Genomic DNA, 20136 nt, shown 5'->3' on the forward strand with positions numbered 1-20136 from the left:
ACCTATAAAGCTTTTATAGTTGTAGGCTAGATAATGTAGAGGTGTGTTTATTTATTTAGTAAGTGCACGTGATCTGGATAATCATGTTCTGTAGCCTGTTGATCAGCACCTTATCATGGAGAGAAAGGTAATGGTGTCAAAATCACACACCTGCAGGTGAAGCCCTCAGGGATCCCACCTTCTAGTCTCCCAAATGGCACCTTATTCGCAGTGGTAGACTATTTGTATATATATAAATATATGTATATAAAAATGTATATATATATATATATATATATATATATAATAAACATTTTTTAAACCCTATCAAACCTTAACACTTACCTTAACTTCAACATTTGACAACTTCTACATTTGCATTTGGAGTAACTTCCAAATTGTACGTTGGGACAAATATGGATAAACGTCAAAATGGTAAAACCGTGAGATCATGTTGAGTTGAGAACTGCTTAGCTCCGCCTCGCCTCTGCTGGCTACTGTATAAAAACTTGCGGTGTGTGAATATAGTGATAATGCCATTCAGGGCGGTGTGCAGGCAGGCAGGGGACCCGACGGTGTAATGTGGTCGGGGGGAAGGTTGATCTGTCCACTAAGAACCATTCGAGCCATTTGGAACTTATAAACAGTTGTTATGAATGCGGTCGGACAGGCGAGGGTGACGGCGGTGTGACTGACTTCAAGAGACGTCTTCACAGAAGAAGTTGTGCGCACACAGCGAGCTGCAGGAAATATACATTTAGCAATAAGGTAATGTTGAATGTCATGTGAATAGGCTATAAACATTTTTTTTGTGAATTTAGTGTATTTTGATGTATTTTAGACATGTTTATTGATAGCCTAGCTTACACTTCTATAGACACGTTTTTATTCCGGCCTAAAAAATAAGAATTGCTTGCAACATGTTGTCATTTAGATGGCTATAATTTGAGAGAAAATGCTAAACCTAGTGTATTGAGAACCGTAACGCCAGGTAACTGCTCATTGACATTATTGCTGACTTCAGTGTCAAGTTGTGCGCGTGGCTACTATGTCCTCGTGAGATTTTTGGTTCATATTTGACGGTGTTGTATTTTATTTTAAATCTGCTTAACGTTTTTTTTTTCTTAAACTTGGTTTTTGTGGGTTAGGTTGTCACTGTCCCGTACGAGACGATGTTTCTTTTTGCGCTCTGCCTATACCTCGGGAAGTTGGTGTCGTCCGGTGTCAGCTTGGAGTTCCGTTATCACAACACCGTGGAGGTGGAGAGATACCTGCGGGACGTTAACAACACCTTCGACTTCACACACCTGCACAGTATTGGAAAGTCTGTTGAAGGTAAGAAGACCCCTCATATGTTGTCTTGAAATGTAAAATAGGAAATAGAAATTCACTCTTATTTTTCTTTTGTTTAGCCTAGATTTTGTCACAGGTGAGAGAGAGCCTAGGACATTTTCAAATTTGATACGATTTTTTGGGGCTCTTTGTAAGCAGGGCACCCGTTTTGGAGACTTCTGGTATATCATCAAAATAAATCAATCACATAATTTTGGGGGGGAATCATTCAGCAGTTTTTACCAGATTAAGTAAAATACCGTTGGAAATGAATGTTGGACAATTTTTATATTCCTAAAATGCTGTCGCTGCTTCCAGTTGATCAGACATATTGATAATTAGCCCAATGTCAAGTGTCCAAATCAATAACCAATATGCATAAACGGTTCGTGATATACTGAAAACATAAAATATACTCTCTGCACATACATGTGCAACAATAGTGTCAAGTGTCACTCATTGATTAGGGAGGGATATGCACTGTTGAAACTACCACAACTCAAAAAAACACATGACAACTGGATATATTTTTACATCACTGGTTAGAGGACAACCAGCAGAAGGCTTTGGATAAAAGCGTCTGCTAAATGGCATATATATTATTATTATTATTACATTTTGGAAATGTTGCTAATTTAGAAATATGCTAATTAGCAAAAATTGTCTGAGATTTGAACTCCCAATGTTTGGATTGCTAGACGTTCCCGTTATACACTCATCCAGCCATCCTTCTTTTGCTTTAAGTAACCATCTGTCTTATTTAACCATACGAAACGTAACATATCATACTAAATTGACTATCTCAGATTTACATAACAGGAATAATACGAAATGTTCTGAGACCAGGTTGGAAATGTGGAATAGATGAGCGTTAGTAGAAGGCCAATTTGTAAGTCGCTCTGGATAAGAGCGTCTGCTAAATGACTTAAATGTAAATGTAAATGTACTGTGTATATTTTACGTAACAGAATAATAAGAAATGTTCTGAGACCAGGTTGGAAACGTGGTATAACCTGGAATAACCTATACGTGGTTGGTTAGATGAGCCTTCATAGGAAGGAGGCTTCTATGTATATTTTACGTAACAGAATAATATGAAATGTTCTGAGACCAGGTTGGAAACGTGGTATAACCTGGAATAACCTATACGTGGTTGGTTAGATGAGCCTTAGTAGAAGGCTTCTGTGTATATTTTACGTAACAGAATAATATGAAATGTTCTGAGACCAGGTTGGAAACGTGGTATAACCTGGAATAACCTATATGTGGTTGGTTAGATGAGCCTTAGTAAGGAGGCTTCTATGTATATTTTAGAATGCCAGATGTTGATTTCAGGAGGCTGCCTTTTTTTAAAGCAATTGATCTTGTGTCATCGTGTTGATGAGTATTAACTTTTATACTAATATAACCAATCTGAGGTAAAAAGCTAGTGTAATATCCCCTCTCACTTCGATGTGGTCTTAATGGCAGCTTGTGTTTTTGTAGTAACCCGGTAACATCATGGGAAGTCACGTAATATCATTTAATTAGGTACGGCAAAATATCTTATTTCTGTGATGATAGTGAGCCAGCTCTATCATCTGAAGCAAACACAGATTTGTTCAATATTCACGTGTATTTCTCAATAGTTTAACCATTTTAGAGATATAAAAAAATTGTTCCTAAGCAGAATTTAACCAGACGCTCCACACGCTAAAACACGAGGGTTCCTCAAGGGTTCTTTAGGAAGGCTGACGGGTTTTTATGTGGAACAATAATGACTCTGAACTCTTCAATGGTTCTTTACAGTTCACAAAATGATTCTTTGCTGTTTTAGTGATAATTAATAATTAAAATGTAGGAGGGGGGAGGGGTAATATAATATTTCGGGGAATGGTTTAGTCACAGCTCTGTGTATAACCATGAGTGAGGGTTTCATTCCAGTTGATCTAATGTGTTGTGTTGTGACGTTACATGTTATACAGATGTAACTGATTCCGTCTCAGCCTATGAACCCATCTTCCCCTCATCAGAGGACTCTTTGTAAACCGGGTCCCTGCCTGCCAGCCAGTGACTGCAGCTGGCTCATGTGAAGACTAGCCTAAACAGACCGTTAATATATCATCCTGACCACTGCTCTCAGCCTCCCAGCGGCTAATCCTCCTGCTCCCTGCCTCCCACCAGCCAGCCCTACCTCATCCTCCTGCTCCCAGCCTCCCACCAGCCGGCCCTACCTAGTCCTCCTGCTCCCAGCCTCCCACCATCCGGCCCTACCTCATCCTCCTGCTCCCAGCCTCCCACCAGCCGGCCCTACCTCGTCCTCCTGCTCCCAGCCTCCCACCAGCCGGCCCTACCTAGTCCTCCTGCTCCCAGCCTCCCACCATCCGGCCCTACCTAGTCCTCCTGCTCCCAGCCTCCCACCAGCCAGCCCTACCTCGTCCCAGCCGACCCTACCTCGTCCTCCTGCTCCCAGCCCCCCACCAGCCAGCCCTACCTAGTCCTCCTGCTCCCAGCCTCCCGCCGGCCCTACCTAGTCCTCCTGCTCCCAGCCTCCCACCAGCCGGCCCTACCTAGTCCTCCTGCTCTCCAGCCTCCCTCTGGTCCTCCTGCTCTCCAGCCTCCCTCTGGTCCTCCTACTCTCCAGCCTCCCTCTGGTCCTACCTAGTCCTCCTCTGGTCCAACCTAGTCCTCCTACTCTCCAGCCTCCCACTGGTCCTACCTAGTCCTCCTCTGGTCCAACCTAGTCCTCCTACTCTCCAGCCTCCCTCTGGTCCTCCTACTCTCCAGCCTCCCTCTGGTCCTACCTAGTCCTCCTCTGGTCCTACCTAGTCCTCCTGCTCTCCAGCCTCCCTCTGGTCCTCCTACTCTCCAGCCTCCCTCTGGTCCTACCTAGTCCTCCTCTGGTCCAACCTAGTCCTCCTACTCTCCAGCCTCCCTCTAGTCCTACCTAGTCCTCCTGCTCTCCAGCCTCCCTCTAGTCCTACCTAGTCCTCCTACTCTCCAGCCTCCCTCTGGTCCTACCTAGTCCTCCTCTGGTCCAACCTAGTCATCCTACTCACCAGCCTCCCTCTGGTCCTACCTAGTCGTCCTACCCAGCCTCCCTCTGGTTAACCCCCCTAGTGCTGCGTGGTTACCCCCTAGTGCTGCGTGGTTACCCCCTAGTGCTGCGTGGTCCCCCCCCAGTGCTGCGTGGTTCCCCCCCCTAGTGCTCCATGGTTCAGGAGATATTCCTGTCTGTTGGTGTTGTAAAGAGAGATTCAGGAGATATCCCTGCCTGTTGGTGTTGTAATGAGATATCCCTGCCTGTTGGTGTTGTAATGAGATATCCCTGCCTGTTGGTGTTGTAATGAGATATCCCTGCCTGTTGGTGTTGTAATGAGATATCCCTGCCTGTTGGTGTTGTAATGAGATATCCCTGCCTGTTGGTGTTGTAATGAGATATCCCTGCCTGTTGGTGTTGTAATGAGATATCCCTGCCTGTTGGTGTTGTAATGAGATATCCCTGCCTGTTGGTGTTGTAATGAGATTCAGGAGATATTTACATTTACATTTAAGTCATTTAGCAGACGCTCTTATCCAGAGCGACTGGAGATATCCCTGTCTGTTGGTGTTGTGAGAGATTCAGGAGATATCCCTGCCTGTTGGTGTTGTGAGAGATTCAGGAGATATCCCTGCCTGTTGGTGTTGTGAGAGGTTCAGGAGATATCCCTGCCTGTTGGTGTTGTGAGAGATTCAGGAGATATCCCTGTCTGTTGGTGTTGTGAGAGGTTCAGGAGATATCCCTGCCTGTTGGTGTTGTGAGAGATTCAGGAGATATCCCTGTCTGTTGGTGTTGTGAGAGATTCAGGAGATATCCCTGCCTGTTGGTGTTGTGAGAGGTTCAGGAGATATCCCTGCCTGTTGGTGTTGTGAGAGATTCAGGAGATATCCCTGCCTGTTGGTGTTGTGAGAGATTCAGGAGATATCCCTGCCTGTTGGTGTTGTGAGAGATTCAGGAGATATCCCTGCCTGTTGGTGTTGTGAGAGATTCAGGAGATATCCCTGTCTGTTGGTGTTGTGAGAGATTCAGGAGATATCCCTGTCTGTTGGTGTTGTGAGAGATTCAGGAGATATCCCTGTCTGTTGGTGTTGTGAGAGATTCAGGAGATATCCCTGTCTGTTGGTGTTGTAGATTCAGGAGATATCCCTGCCTGTTGGTGTTATAGATTCAGGAGATATCCCTGCCTGTTGGTGTTGTGAGAGATTCAGGAGATATCCCTGCCTGTTGGTGTTGTGAGAGATTCAGGAGATATCCCTGTCTGTTGGTGTTGTGAGAGATTCAGGAGATATCCCTGTCTGTTGGTGTTGTAGATTCAGGAGATATCCCTGTCTGTTGGTGTTGTGAGAGATTCAGGAGATATCCCTGTCTGTTGGTGTTGTGAGAGATTCAGGAGATATCCCTGTCTGTTGGTGTTGGAGATTCAGGAGATATCCCTGTCTGTTGGTGTTGGAGATTCAGGAGATATCCCTGTCTGTTGGTGTTGTGAGAGATTCAGGAGATATCCCTGTCTGTTGGTGTTGTGAGAGATTCAGGAGATATCCCTGTCTGTTGGTGTTGTGAGAGATTCAGGAGATATCCCTGTCTGTTGGTGTTGTGAGAGATTCAGGAGATATCCCTGTCTGTTGGTGTTGTGAGAGATTCAGGAGATATCCCTGTCTGTTGGTGTTGTGAGAGATTCAGGAGATATCCCTGTCTGTTGGTGTTGTAGATTCAGGAGATATCCCTGTCTGTTGGTGTTGTAGATTCAGGAGATATCCCTGCCTGTTGGTGTTGTAGATTCAGGAGATATCCCTGCCTGTTGGTGTTGTAGATTCAGGAGATATCCCTGTCTGTTGGTGTTGTAGATTCAGGAGATATCCCTGTCTGTTGGTGTTGTAGATTCAGGAGATATCCCTGCCTGTTGGTGTTGTAGATTCAGGAGATATCCCTGTCTGTTGGTGTTGTAGATTCAGGAGATATCCCTGTCTGTTGGTGTTGTGAGAGATTCAGGAGATATCCCTGTCTGTTGGTGTTGTGAGAGATTCAGGAGATATCCCTGTCTGTTGGTGTTGGAGATTCAGGAGATATCCCTGTCTGTTGGTGTTGGAGATTCAGGAGATATCCCTGTCTGTTGGTGTTGTGAGAGATTCAGGAGATATCCCTGTCTGTTGGTGTTGTGAGAGATTCAGGAGATATCCCTGTCTGTTGGTGTTGTGAGAGATTCAGGAGATATCCCTGTCTGTTGGTGTTGTGAGAGATTCAGGAGATATCCCTGTCTGTTGGTGTTGTGAGAGATTCAGGAGATATCCCTGTCTGTTGGTGTTGTGAGAGATTCAGGAGATATCCCTGTCTGTTGGTGTTGTGAGAGATTCAGGAGATATCCCTGTCTGTTGGTGTTGTAGATTCAGGAGATATCCCTGTCTGTTGGTGTTGTAGATTCAGGAGATATCCCTGCCTGTTGGTGTTGTAGATTCAGGAGATATCCCTGTCTGTTGGTGTTGTAGATTCAGGAGATATCCCTGTCTGTTGGTGTTGTAGATTCAGGAGATATCCCTGCCTGTTGGTGTTGTAGATTCAGGAGATATCCCTGCCTGTTGGTGTTGTAATGAGATATCCCTGCCTGTTGGTGTTGTGAGAGATTCAGGAGATATCCCTGTCTGTTGGTGTTGTAGATTCAGGAGATATCCCTGCCTGTTGGTGTTGTAGATTCAGGAGATATCCCTGTCTGTTGGTGTTGTAGATTCAGGAGATATCCCTGTCTGTTGGTGTTATAGATTCAGGAGATATCCCTGCCTGTTGGTGTTGTAATGAGATATCCCTGCCTGTTGGTGTTGTAATGAGATATCCCTGCCTGTTGGTGTTGTAGATTCAGGAGATATCCCTGCCTGTTGGTGTTATAGATTCAGGAGATATCCCTGTCTGTTGGTGTTGTAGATTCAGGAGATATCCCTGTCTGTTGGTGTTGTAATGAGATATCCCTGTCTGTTGGTGTTGTAATGAGATATCCCTGTCTGTTGGTGTTGTAATGAGATATCCCTGTCTGTTGGTGTTGTATATTCAGGAGATATCCCTGTCTGTTGGTGTTATAGATTCAGGAGATATCCCTGCCTGTTGGTGTTATAGATTCAGGAGATATCCCTGCCTGTTGGTGTTGTAGATTCAGGAGATATCCCTGCCTGTTGGTGTTATAGTTTCAGGATATATCCCTGCCTGTTGGTGTTATAGATTCAGGAGATATCCCTGCCTGTTGGTGTTATAGATTCAGGAGATATCCCTGTCTGTTGGTGTTGTAGATTCAGGAGATATCCCTGTCTGTTGGTGTTGTGAGAGATTCAGGAGATATCCCTGTCTGTTGGTGTTGTAGATTCAGGAGATATCCCTGCCTGTTGGTGTTATAGATTCAGGAGATATCCCTGCCTGTTGGTGTTGTAGATTCAGGAGATATCCCTGTCTGTTGGTGTTGTAGATTCAGGAGATATCCCTGTCTGTTGGTGTTGTAGATTCAGGAGATATCCCTGCCTGTTGGTGTTGTAGATTCAGGAGATATCCCTGCCTGTTGGTGTTGTAGATTCAGGAGATATCCCTGCCTGTTGGTGTTGTAGATTCAGGAGATATCCCTGTCTGTTGGTGTTGTAGATTCAGGAGATATCCCTGTCTGTTGGTGTTGTAGATTCAGGAGATATCCCTGTCTGTTGGTGTTGTAGATTCAGGAGATATCCCTGCCTGTTGGTGTTGTAATGAGATATCCCTGTCTGTTGGTGTTGTAGATTCAGGAGATATCCCTATCTGTTGGTGTTGTAGATTCAGGAGATATCCCTGTCTGTTGGTGTTGTAGATTCAGGAGATATCCCTGTCTGTTGGTGTTATAGATTCAGGAGATATCCCTGCCTGTTGGTGTTGTAGATTCAGGAGATATCCCTGCCTGTTGGTGTTGTAATGAGATATCCCTGCCTGTTGGTGTTGTAATGAGATATCCCTGCCTGTTGGTGTTGTAGATTCAGGAGATATCCCTGTCTGTTGGTGTTGTAGATTCAGGAGATATCCCTGTCTGTTGGTGTTGTAGATTCAGGAGATATCCCTGCCTGTTGGTGTTGTAGATTCAGGAGATATCCCTGCCTGTTGGTGTTATAGATTCAGGAGATATCCCTGCCTGTTGGTGTTGTAGATTCAGGAGATATCCCTGCCTGTTGGTGTTGTAATGAGATATCCCTGCCTGTTGGTGTTGTAATGAGATATCCCTGCCTGTTGGTGTTGTAGATTCAGGAGATATCCCTGCCTGTTGGTGTTGTAGATTCAGGAGATATCCCTGCCTGTTGGTGTTGTAGATTCAGGAGATATCCCTGCCTGTTGGTGTTGTAATGAGATATCCCTGCCTGTTGGTGTTGTAATGAGATATCCCTGTCTGTTGGTGTTGTAATGAGATATCCCTGCCTGTTGGTGTTGTAATGAGATATCCCTGTCTGTTGGTGTTGTAATGAGATATCCCTGTCTGTTGGTGTTGTAATGAGATATCCCTGCCTGTTGGTGTTGTAATGAGATATCCCTGTCTGTTGGTGTTGTAATGAGATATCCCTGTCTGTTGGTGTTGTAATGAGATATCCCTGTCTGTTGGTGTTGTAATGAGATATCCCTGTCTGTTGGTGTTGTAATGAGATATCCCTGTCTGTTGGTGTTGTAGATTCAGGAGATATCCCTGCCTGTTGGTGTTGTAGATTCAGGAGATATCCCTGCCTGTTGGTGTTGTAATGAGATATCCCTGTCTGTTGGTGTTGTAATGAGATATCCCTGTCTGTTGGTGTTGTAATGAGATATCCCTGTCTGTTGGTGTTGTAATGAGATATCCCTGTCTGTTGGTGTTGTAATGAGATATCCCTGTCTGTTGGTGTTGTAATGAGATATCCCTGTCTGTTGGTGTTGTAATGAGATATCCCTGTCTGTTGGTGTTGTAGATTCAGGAGATATCCCTGCCTGTTGGTGTTGTAGATTCAGGAGATATCCCTGTCTGTTGGTGTTATAGATTCAGGAGATATCCCTGCCTGTTGGTGTTGTAGATTCAGGAGATATCCCTGCCTGTTGGTGTTGTAATGAGATATCCCTGCCTGTTGGTGTTGTAATGAGATATCCCTGCCTGTTGGTGTTGTAGATTCAGGAGATATCCCTGTCTGTTGGTGTTGTAGATTCAGGAGATATCCCTGTCTGTTGGTGTTGTAGATTCAGGAGATATCCCTGCCTGTTGGTGTTGTAGATTCAGGAGATATCCCTGCCTGTTGGTGTTATAGATTCAGGAGATATCCCTGCCTGTTGGTGTTGTAGATTCAGGAGATATCCCTGCCTGTTGGTGTTGTAATGAGATATCCCTGCCTGTTGGTGTTGTAATGAGATATCCCTGCCTGTTGGTGTTGTAGATTCAGGAGATATCCCTGCCTGTTGGTGTTGTAGATTCAGGAGATATCCCTGCCTGTTGGTGTTGTAGATTCAGGAGATATCCCTGCCTGTTGGTGTTGTAATGAGATATCCCTGCCTGTTGGTGTTGTAATGAGATATCCCTGTCTGTTGGTGTTGTAATGAGATATCCCTGTCTGTTGGTGTTGTAATGAGATATCCCTGCCTGTTGGTGTTGTAATGAGATATCCCTGTCTGTTGGTGTTGTAATGAGATATCCCTGTCTGTTGGTGTTGTAATGAGATATCCCTGTCTGTTGGTGTTGTAATGAGATATCCCTGTCTGTTGGTGTTGTAATGAGATATCCCTGTCTGTTGGTGTTGTAGATTCAGGAGATATCCCTGCCTGTTGGTGTTGTAATGAGATATCCCTGCCTGTTGGTGTTGTAATGAGATATCCCTGCCTGTTGGTGTTGTAATGAGATATCCCTGCCTGTTGGTGTTGTAATGAGATATCCCTGTCTGTTGGTGTTGTAATGAGATATCCCTGTCTGTTGGTGTTGTAATGAGATATCCCTGTCTGTTGGTGTTGTAATGAGATATCCCTGCCTGTTGGTGTTGTAATGAGATATCCCTGCCTGTTGGTGTTGTAATGAGATATCCCTGCCTGTTGGTGTTGTAATGAGATATCCCTGCCTGTTGGTGTTGTAATGAGATATCCCTGTCTGTTGGTGTTGTAATGAGATATCCCTGCCTGTTGGTGTTGTAATGAGATATCCCTGCCTGTTGGTGTTGTAATGAGATATCCCTGCCTGTTGGTGTTATAGATTCAGGAGGCAGGATCAAAGAGGCCTGACACTTTCTTGTCTGGTGAGAAACTCTCTATTTTGTAACATACAGTACGGGCTTTGTCCCAAATGGCACTGTGTTCCCTATATGTCCCGGTCAAAAGTTGTGCACTATATAGGGTACCAGTTGGGACTCACACAACAGTTTTGATAAGGATCTTGGATGGAGTTCAGGACTGTCACTGCAGGCTGCTGCCGACCAGAGTAGTCTCTCTCTCTCACACACACACTCAGTCAGTCAGTCAGTCAGTCAGTCAGTCAGTCAGTCAGTCAGTCAGTCAGTCAGTCAGTCAGTCAGTCAGTCAGTCATGTGGCTCACAGATCACTGCTGCTGCAGCATGAACACAGAACGGTCTCTTGTTACTTTAAAACAATGAAGGTGGTCTCAACGCCGCGGACCAACGTGAATTGATGAAATCTAGCCGTCCCCCCTGAGTTTAAACAAATGGTCTATCAGTACATCCTATCTAAATGGGGATACAGCTGTGTTATCTTACCTTTCCTTACTGTAACAAGCTATGAGCCTCTTGTGTTTTTCTAGTTGTAGGAGTCCCGGAGACTGACGGTTCTCTCAGAGCAGTACATCTTTAGAGAGAGAACCCAGCAGTAGTGGTGATGTCCTCCTCCAGCAACCCCTCTCGGATGTCGGAAGGGGGAGAAAAATAAAAACACAAGTCCTTTTTATCCCCAACGACAACAGATCCCGTTGTCGTGACTACTGTTCCATTTTGTTACAGATGCATCTAGTAGGGGGCTCATAGAGACGGACGGTGTGAGGGATGTTTATTCAGCTCGCGTTGTCATGCAGGGAAGATGGTCCCGGGGTGTGAAAAGAAAAGGACTGTGTGTGTGTGTTCTCTCATCTCTGATTTGAAAGTGACATCCTCTCTAGTCAGGTCCTTGCTGTCGGCCCGCCTGCCTCAGACTCAATCAGAGAGAAAACAGGAGGGACTAAACTAGAACAATCACTGTTGGGAATGACTGTGATACATGGGAGTCGAGGGAGAGGTGCAATTGGAGTCGAGGGAGGGGTGGAATTGGAGTCGAGGGAGGGGTGGAATTGGAGTCGAGGGAGGGGTGGAATTGGAGTCGAGGGAGGGGTGGAATTGGAGTCGAGGGAGGGGTGGAATTGGAGTCGAGGGAGGGGTGGAATTGGAGTCGAGGGAGGGGTGGAATTGGAGTCGAGGGAGGGGTGGAATTGGAGTCGAGGGAGGGGTGGAATTGGAGTCGAGGGAGGGGTGGAATTGGGGTCGAGGTGGAATTGGGGTCGAGGTGGAATTGGGGTCGAGGTGGAATTGGGGTCGAGGTGGAATTGGGGTCGAGGTGGAATTGGGGTCGAGGTGGAATTGGAGTCGGGGCAGAGGGAGGGGTGGAATGGAGTCGGGCAGAGGGAGGGGTGGAATTGGAGTCGAGGGAGGGGTGGAATTGGAGTCGAGGGAGGGGTGGAATTGGAGTCGAGGGAGGGGTGGAATTGGAGTCGAGGGAGGGGTGGAATTGGAGTCGAGGGAGGGGTGGAATTGGGGTCGAGGTGGAATTGGGGTCGAGGTGGAATTGGGGTCGAGGTGGAATTGGGGTCGAGGTGGAATTGGGGTCGAGGTGGAATTGGGGTCGAGGTGGAATTGGGGTCGAGGTGGAATTGGGGTCGGGGCAGAGGGAGGGGTGGAATTGGAGTCGGGCAGAGGGAGGGGTGGAATTGGAGTCGGGGCAGAGGGAGGGGTGGAATTGGAGTCGGGGCAGAGGGAGGGGTGGAATTGGAGTCGGGGCAGAGGGAGGGGTGGAATTGGAGTCGGGGCAGAGGGAGGGGTGGAATTGGAGTCGGGGCAGAGGGAGGGGTGGAATTGGAGTCGAGGTGGAATTGGGGTCGAGGGAGGGGTGGAATTGGAGTCGGGGTGGAATTGGGGTCGAGGGAGGGGTGGAATTGGAGTCGGGGTCGAGGTGGAATTGGGGTCGAGGTGGAATTGGGGTCGAGGTGGAATTGGAGTCGAGGGAGGGGTGGAATTGGAGTCGAGGGAGGGGTGGAATTGGAGTCGAGGGAGGGGTGGAATTGGAGTCGAGGGAGAGGTGGAATTGGAGTCGAGGGAGGGGTGGTGCAGACAACCCCTGGATTTACAGTTCATTGTATCTGTTCGGTGCTTCACTCTGTTGTTGGGAGATTGAAACATCTCCTTGTCAATCTCCCTGGGTTGCCTTGCCAGTTGGGTGGCATTTCTGTGGCGACTCTGTCTGTCAGTGCTTTGCATGGCTGGACACAAAGCTGACATTGAGGCACCCTCTTCCAGCTCTCTTTCTCTCTCTCCCTCTCTCGTTTCAGTCAGATTCAGATGCAAATTGAGACTCTCAACCTCTGGAGCAGGAACTGGGCTTGCTTCCCAAATGGCATCCTATTCTCTATATAGTGCACTACTTTTAGACCAGGACCCATATCTCTTAGGTTAAATGTAGTGCACTATGTAGGGAATAGGGTCCGATTTGGGACGTACGCTATGTTCTTACCATAGTTGACTCGCTGCTGCTTCCTGACTCGGAGCCTGTTCCCTTGTGTTTCTGAGAAGACAGACCAGACTATAGGACCTTGTGTTTCTGAGAAGACAGACCAGACTATAGGACCTTGTGTTTCTGAGAAGACAGACCAGACTATAGGACCTTTTGTTTCTGAGAAGACGGACCAGACTATAGGACCTTTTGTTTCTGAGAAGACAGACTATAGGAGCTTGTGTTTCTGAGAAGACAGACCAGACTATAGGACCTTGTGTTTCTGAGAAGACAGACCAGACTACAGGACCTTGTGTTTCTGAGAAGACAGACCAGACTATAGGACCTTGTGTTTCTGAGAAGACAGACCAGACTATAGGACCTTGTGTTTCTGAGAAGACAGACCAGACTATAGGACCTTGTGTTTCTGAGAAGACAGACCAGACTATAGGACCTTTTGTTTCTGAGAAGACAGACTATAGGAGCTTGTGTTTCTGAGAAGACAGACCAGACTATAGGACCTTGTGTTTCTGAGAAGACAGACCTGACTACAGGACCTTGTGTTTCTGAGAAGACAGACCAGACTATAGGACCTTGTGTTTCTGAGAAGACAGACCAGACTATAGGACCTTGTGTTTCTGAGAAGACAGACCAGACTATAGGACCTTGTGTTTCTGAGAAGACAGACCAGACTATAGGACCTTTTGTTTCTGAGAAGACAGACTATAGGAGCTTGTGTTTCTGAGAAGACAGACTCTAGGACCTTGTGTTTCTGAGAAGACAGACCAGACTATAGGACCTTTTGTTTCTGAGAAGACAGACCAGACTCTAGGACCTTGTGTTTCTGAGAAGACAGACCAGACTCTAGGACCTTGTGTTTCTGAGAAGACAGACTCTAGGACCTTGTGTTTCTGAGAAGACAGACCAGACTATAGGACCTTGTGTTTCTGAGAAGACAGACCAGACTCTAGGACCTTGTGTTTCTGAGAAGACAGACCAGACTCTAGGACCTTGTGTTTCTGAGAAGACAGACTCTAGGACCTTGTGTTTCTGAGAAGACAGACCAGACTATAGGACCTTGTGTTTCTGAGAAGACAGAACAAACTGACTATAGGACCTTTTGTTTCTGAGAAGACAGAACAGACTCTAGGACCTTTTGTTGGCATCGGTCTGTTTGTTTCTGGTCTGGTCTGTCTTCTCAGATTATAGAACCCTGTGATGGCATCTGTTTGTTTCTGGTCTGTCTTCTCAGACTATAGAACCCTGTGATGGCATCTGTTTGTTTCTGGTCTGGTCTGTCTTCTCAGACTCTAGGACCTTCTGATGGCATCGGTCTGTTTGTCTCTGGTCTGGTCTGTCTTCTCAGACTATAGAACCCTGTGATGGCATCTGTCTGTTTGTCTCTGGTCTGTCTTCTCAGACTATAGAACCCTGTGATGGCATCTGTCTGTTTGTCTCTGGTCTGTCTTCTCAGACTATAGAACCCTGTGATGGCATCTGTCTGTTTGTTTCTGGTCTGTCTTCTCAGACTATAGAACCCTGTGATGTCATCTGTTTGTTTCTGGTCTGGTCTGTCTTCTCAGACTATAGAACCCTGTGATGGCATCTGTTTGTTTCTGGTCTGGTCTGTCTTCTCAGATTATAGAACCCTGTGATGGCATCTGTTTGTTTCTGGTCTGGTCTGTCTTCTCAGACTCTAGAACCCTGTGATGTCATCTGTTTGTTTCTGGTCTGGTCTGTCTTCTCAGACGATAGAACCCTGTGATGACATCTGTCTGTGCTCAGCCATTCACTTTTTTAATTGATTAGAACCTGGCAGGAATTAACTTTAGATTGGAGCCGTACGGATCCTGAGGCCTTAAGGGTTTAAAGTAAAGCAGGTGAAGAGAGGACAGAAGTCCTACAACACTGTGAAGATGACTCTCAAATTGTCCACTATTCCATGGCCTTTATAGTGCCCTACTACTTATGACCAGAGCCCTATGAGGAATAACGTGCCATTTGGGACACAGGCTAAGACAATACCCTCCGATGTAAAACTTCTTCAGCCAGCCATTTTGAATACAGCCACCCTTGCTGATATCCTAGAGTGTGAATGGTACAGACGTAGGATCTTAATTTGAGTCCGTTTGCTACAGCAGGAAAATGATCCTGCAGCAACAGGAAATGTGGATTATAATGTTTGTTTTTGAAAGGGTTGATACATTTTTTTGTTAGGGCAAATCAAATCAAATCAAGTCTGAAACTTCAAAGGGGAAATTGCAAACTGTAGAAGCTTTAAAAAAAAAAACTAAAATACACTACAAGTTTGCAGGAAAATTCCCAGCAACACGAGTGATCAAATGAAGTTCCTACATCTGTAGTTTGTCTTGCACCTGTGGAGAGGTATTTAGGCAGTACCGTTAAGCACTAGGCAGTATCTTTAAGTAGCGTGTTTAGGCAGTATCTTTAAGTAGCGTGTTTAGGCAGTATCTTTAAGTAGCGTGTTTAGGCAGTATCTTTAAGTAGCGTGTTTAGGCAGTATCTTTAAGTAGCGTGTTTAGGCAGTATCTTTAAGTAGCGCGTTTAGGCAGTATCTTTAAGTAGCGCGTTTAGGCAGTATCTTTAAGTAGCGCGTTTAGGCAGTATCTTTAAGTAGCGCGTGTTTAGGCAGTATCTTTAAGTAGCGCGTGTTTAGGCAGTATCCATCAGCATTTTAATTACTTTGCAGATGTGAAACCGACATCATATCAAATTCCCACTTCATAAACAGTTTGAAATATATATTTTGCTCAGAATGATGACAGGCCCTACTGCCTGTAAACACACAGTCCAGTTCATAGTGAATGATGACAGGCCCTACTGTCTGTAAACACACAGTCCAGTTCATAGTGACTGACAGGTCCTACTGCCTGTAAACACACAGTCCAGTTCATAGTGAATGATGCCAGGCCTGTGTATAAATGGCTTGTTTGCATAAAGGTCTACTGTATCTCTGATTGGCTCTGCTGCGCCGGTCTGCGTAGACTCCGGTCCAGGACAAGACAGTGTTTTTTTTAATCAGGGTTTTATTTACAACAGTGTCTATTAGTTGTCCAAGTGCCCGGCAGCTTTCCCAGTTTATTTCTGTAGAATCATAAATGTCTTCTTCTACGTCATTCCCAAACATTCCATGAATTTATGAAACCGGGAAAATGACCAAATCTAAGTGCTCATTGTCAATGTATTTAAGTGTCATTCTTCCTGGTGTGTGAGATTTTTAACAAGCTTTCCTGTTGCTAAACACTGTCAGTTCCACTATAAGTAGCGTACAGTATCTTTAGGCCCTCTGTGTACCTGCAGGCTAAATCTCTGTCAGTTCCACTATAAGTAGCGTACAGTATCTTTAGGCCCTCTGTGTACCTGCAGGCTAAATCTCTGTCAGTTCCTCTATAGGTAGCGTACAGTATCTTTAGGCCCTCTGTGTACCTGCAGGCTAAATCTCTGTCAGTTCCTCTATAGGTAGCGTACAATATCTTTAGGCCCTCTGTGTACCTGCAGGCTAAATCTCTGTCAGTTCCACTATAAGTAGCGTACAGTATCTTTAGGCCCTCTGTGTACCTGCAGGCTAAATCTCTGTCAGTTCCACTATAAGTAGCGTACAGTATCTTTAGGCCCTCTGTGTACCTGCAGGCTAAATCTCTGTCAGTTCCACTATAGGTAGCGTACAGTATCTTTAGGCCCTCTGTTTACCTGCCTGGCTCCCTGCCTGCACTAAACACTGTCAGTTCCACTATAAGTAGCATACAGTATCTTTAGGCCCTCTGTGTACCTGCAGGCTAAATCTCTGTCAGTTCCACTATAGGTAGCGTACAGTATCTTTAGGCCCTCTTGTGTACCTGCCTGGCCCCCTGCCTGCACTAAATCTCTGTCAGATTGTGAGGTCATCGTGTTTCAAGGCCTGTCGCCCGTCCTGGGCCCGTTAATTGAACCTCCCTCCTAATCTTCTGGTGATCCCCGTGCCGCTCGAGGTGAGACTCTTGGCTAATTACTGTTTTAAATCTAGTACACCACCTGCCTCGTCCCTTCTCCTCCGCTGACTCCCTCTGTGATCATTCCTCTACTGCTGCCCCCCCCTCCCTCCCCTTCCTACTTGACCCCTCCCCTCATACTTGACCCCTCCCCTTCCTACTTGACCCCTCCCCTTCCTACTTGACCCCTCCCCCTCATACTTGACCCCTCCCCTTCCTACGTGGCCCCTCCCCTTCCTACGTGGCCCCTCCCCTCATACCTGACCCCTCCCCCTCCTACCTGACCCCTCCCCTTCCTACTTGACCCCTTCCTACTTGACCCCTCCCCTTCCTACTTGACCCCTCCCTTCCTACTTGACCCTCCCGTGCGTCTTTGTGTCCTTTAGACACTTTGAGGGGTTTCGTCTTTAAGCCCCTGGACAGAAACAGCTGTGCTGAGATGACAGGCTTCTATGTTCAACCTTTCAGACATAATTGGTCAGAAGTTTAAGTGGGGGTGGAGGGGTGGGGGGGGGGGTGGAGGGGTGGGGGGGGTGGAGGGGTGGGGGGTTGTGCTTGCATGCATGTGTGTGATTTGTGTGGAGGATTTGGTTCCATTATAGACTTGTCTTAGAGCCATAAGAGGGTGAACAAAATCACTAGTTATGATGAAAGGAGAACAGAGATTCTATCCTGTAGTCTGCTACTATAGTTATGATGAAAGGAGACCAGAGATTATATCCTGTAGTCTGTTACTCTAGTTGTTATGATGAAAGGAGAACAGAGATTATATCCTGTAGTCTGTTACTATAGTTGTTGTTATGATGAAAGGAGACCAGAGATTCTATCCTGTAGTCTGTTACTATAGTTGTTATGAAAGGAGAACAGAGATTCTATCCTGTAGTCTGTTACTCTAGTTGTTGTTATGATGAAAGGAGAACAGAGATTATATCCTGTAGTCTGTTACTATAGTTGTTGTGATTAAAGGAGAACAGAGATTCTATCCTGTAGTCTGTTACTATAGTTGTTATGAAAGGAGAACAGAGATTATATCCTGTAGTCTGTTACTATAGTTGTTGTGATTAAAGGAGAACAGAGATTCTATCCTGTAGTCTGTTACTCTAGTTGTGATTAAAGGAGAACAGAGATTCTATCCTGTAGTCTGTTACTATAGTTGTTGTTATGATGAAAGGAGACCAGAGATTATATCCTGTAGTCTGTTACTCTAGTTGTTGTGATTAAAGGAGAACAGAGATTATATCCTGTAGTCTGTTACTATAGTTGTTGTTATGAAAGGAGAACAGAGATTATATCCTGTAGTCTGTTACTATAGTTGTTGTTATGAAAGGAGAACAGAGATTCTATCCTGTAGTCTGTTACTATAGTTGTTGTGATTAAAGGAGAACAGAGATTCTATCCTGTAGTCTGTTACTCTAGTTGTTGTTGTGATGAAAGGAGAACAGAGATTCTATCCTGTAGTCTGTTACTATAGTTGTTATGAAAGGAGAACAGAGATTCTATCCTGTAGTCTGTTACTATAGTTGTTGTGATTAAAGGAGAACAGAGATTCTATCCTGTAGTCTGTTACTATAGTTGTTATGAAAGGAGAACAGAGATTCTATCCTGTAGTCTGTTACTATAGTTGTTGTGATGAAAGGAGAACAGAGATTCTATCCTGCGGCCAGAAGCAGCTCGTCTTGAGGATGACTCACTGCTGCCTGACGTACTGGCCACGGAGCAGGTTCAGACGTGTTGTGTGGTAGAGCTCTGACAAATGCTGGAACACAGGAAGTCTCTCTCATACAGGACAATAATCTATACTACCTCCTTGAAGTGTACATTCCTTCACTATATATCCCACAAAATGTAAAAGCGTTGGATTGGTTGAGCTGGGATTGAGGGAGTTTCATTCTCTTCCTATTGAACACTATTTGAGGTTATTGAGACGTTTGGGGGGGCAGGGGAGGAGAGGAGACTGGGCGGAGGAGGAGACTGGGCGGAGGAGGAGACTGGGCGGAGGAGAAGGGGAGGAGAGGGGGCGGAGGAGGAGAGGGGGCAGAGGAGAGGGGGCTGTGAGCTGATGTTGAGTTGCCAGGTGCCAGTCCACGAAATCAAAAACACTCTGAATAATGTTCTGTCCTGCTCTAGGGGCTGGTGGGGAAAAAACAGGCCGTCCCACGAACACACTGGGTTGAATTGATTTGATGAGTAAATATCTTGGTGATTCCTCTGTATAATGGTGCTGTTGTTTGTTGGCAGGGAGAGACCTCTGGGTGCTCATTCTGGGAAAGAATCCGGCTGAGCACCGGATGGGAATTCCTGAATTCAAATATGTTGGGAATATGCATGGAAATGAGGTAAGCTCATCACGGAAACACAGACACACACGGATACACACACGGATACACACACAGATACACACACAGACAGAAGATATTTGGCGTAGTAGCATTAAGTCATTTTATAAATGTGTTCCTAGTCAGCTGTCCAATCCAGGTCCAAGCCATCACCATTCCTGTTCCCTAAAGCCCCCCCCCCCAGAGGAGAGAGATATAGAGGTGGTACTGTTCTCTAAAGCCCCCCCACCCAGAGGAGAGAGATATAGAGGTGATACTGTTCTCTAAAGCCCCCACCCAGAGGAGAGGGATGATACTGTTCTCTAAACCCCCCCCCCAGAGAGGATATAGAGCTGATACTGTTCACTAAACCCCCCTCAGAGGAGAGAGATGATACTGTTCACTAAAGCCCCCACCCCCCTCAGAGGGGAGAGGATATAGAGATGATACTGTTCACTAAAGCCCCCCAGAGGAGAGAGGATATAGAGATGATACTGTTTACTAAAGCCCCCCAGAGGGGAGAGGATATAGAGATGATACTGTTCTCTAAAGCCCCCCCCAGAGGAGAGAGGATATAGAGATGATACTGTTCACTAAAGCCCCCACCCAGAGGAGAGAGGATATAGAGATGATACTGTTTACTAAAGCCCCCCAGAGGAGAGAGGATATAGAGATGATACTGTTTACTAAAGCCCCCCCCAGAGGAGAGAGGATATAGAGATGATACTGTTTACTAAAGCCCCCCCAGAGGAGAGAGGATATAGAGATGATACTGTTTACTAAAGCCCCCCCCCCAGAGGAGAGAGGATATAGAGATGATAC

The 20136-nt window shown here is 45.9% G+C and overlaps 1 protein-coding gene across 3 annotated transcripts in view; it reads left to right on the forward strand.

Moving 5' to 3' along the window:
* Positions 1-490: 490 nt before the first annotated feature.
* Positions 491-20136, forward strand: part of LOC124018752 (carboxypeptidase M-like) — a 100088-nt gene continuing 80442 nt past the window's right edge. For 2 of the 3 annotated variants that reach the window (XM_046334104.1, XM_046334106.1), the window contains exons 1-3: positions 492-747; positions 1128-1314; positions 19238-19335. In XM_046334104.1, the coding sequence (XP_046190060.1) occupies positions 1152-1314; positions 19238-19335 (261 nt within the window). In that variant the 5' untranslated portion in view covers positions 492-747; positions 1128-1151. Of the gene's footprint in view, positions 748-1127; positions 1315-19237; positions 19336-20136 lie in introns of all 3 variants that reach the window. The other variant, XM_046334105.1, reaches the window with a different exon arrangement.

This window comes from Oncorhynchus gorbuscha, unplaced genomic scaffold, assembly GCF_021184085.1.
Source record: "Oncorhynchus gorbuscha isolate QuinsamMale2020 ecotype Even-year unplaced genomic scaffold, OgorEven_v1.0 Un_scaffold_576, whole genome shotgun sequence".
NCBI lineage: Eukaryota > Metazoa > Chordata > Actinopteri > Salmoniformes > Salmonidae > Oncorhynchus > Oncorhynchus gorbuscha.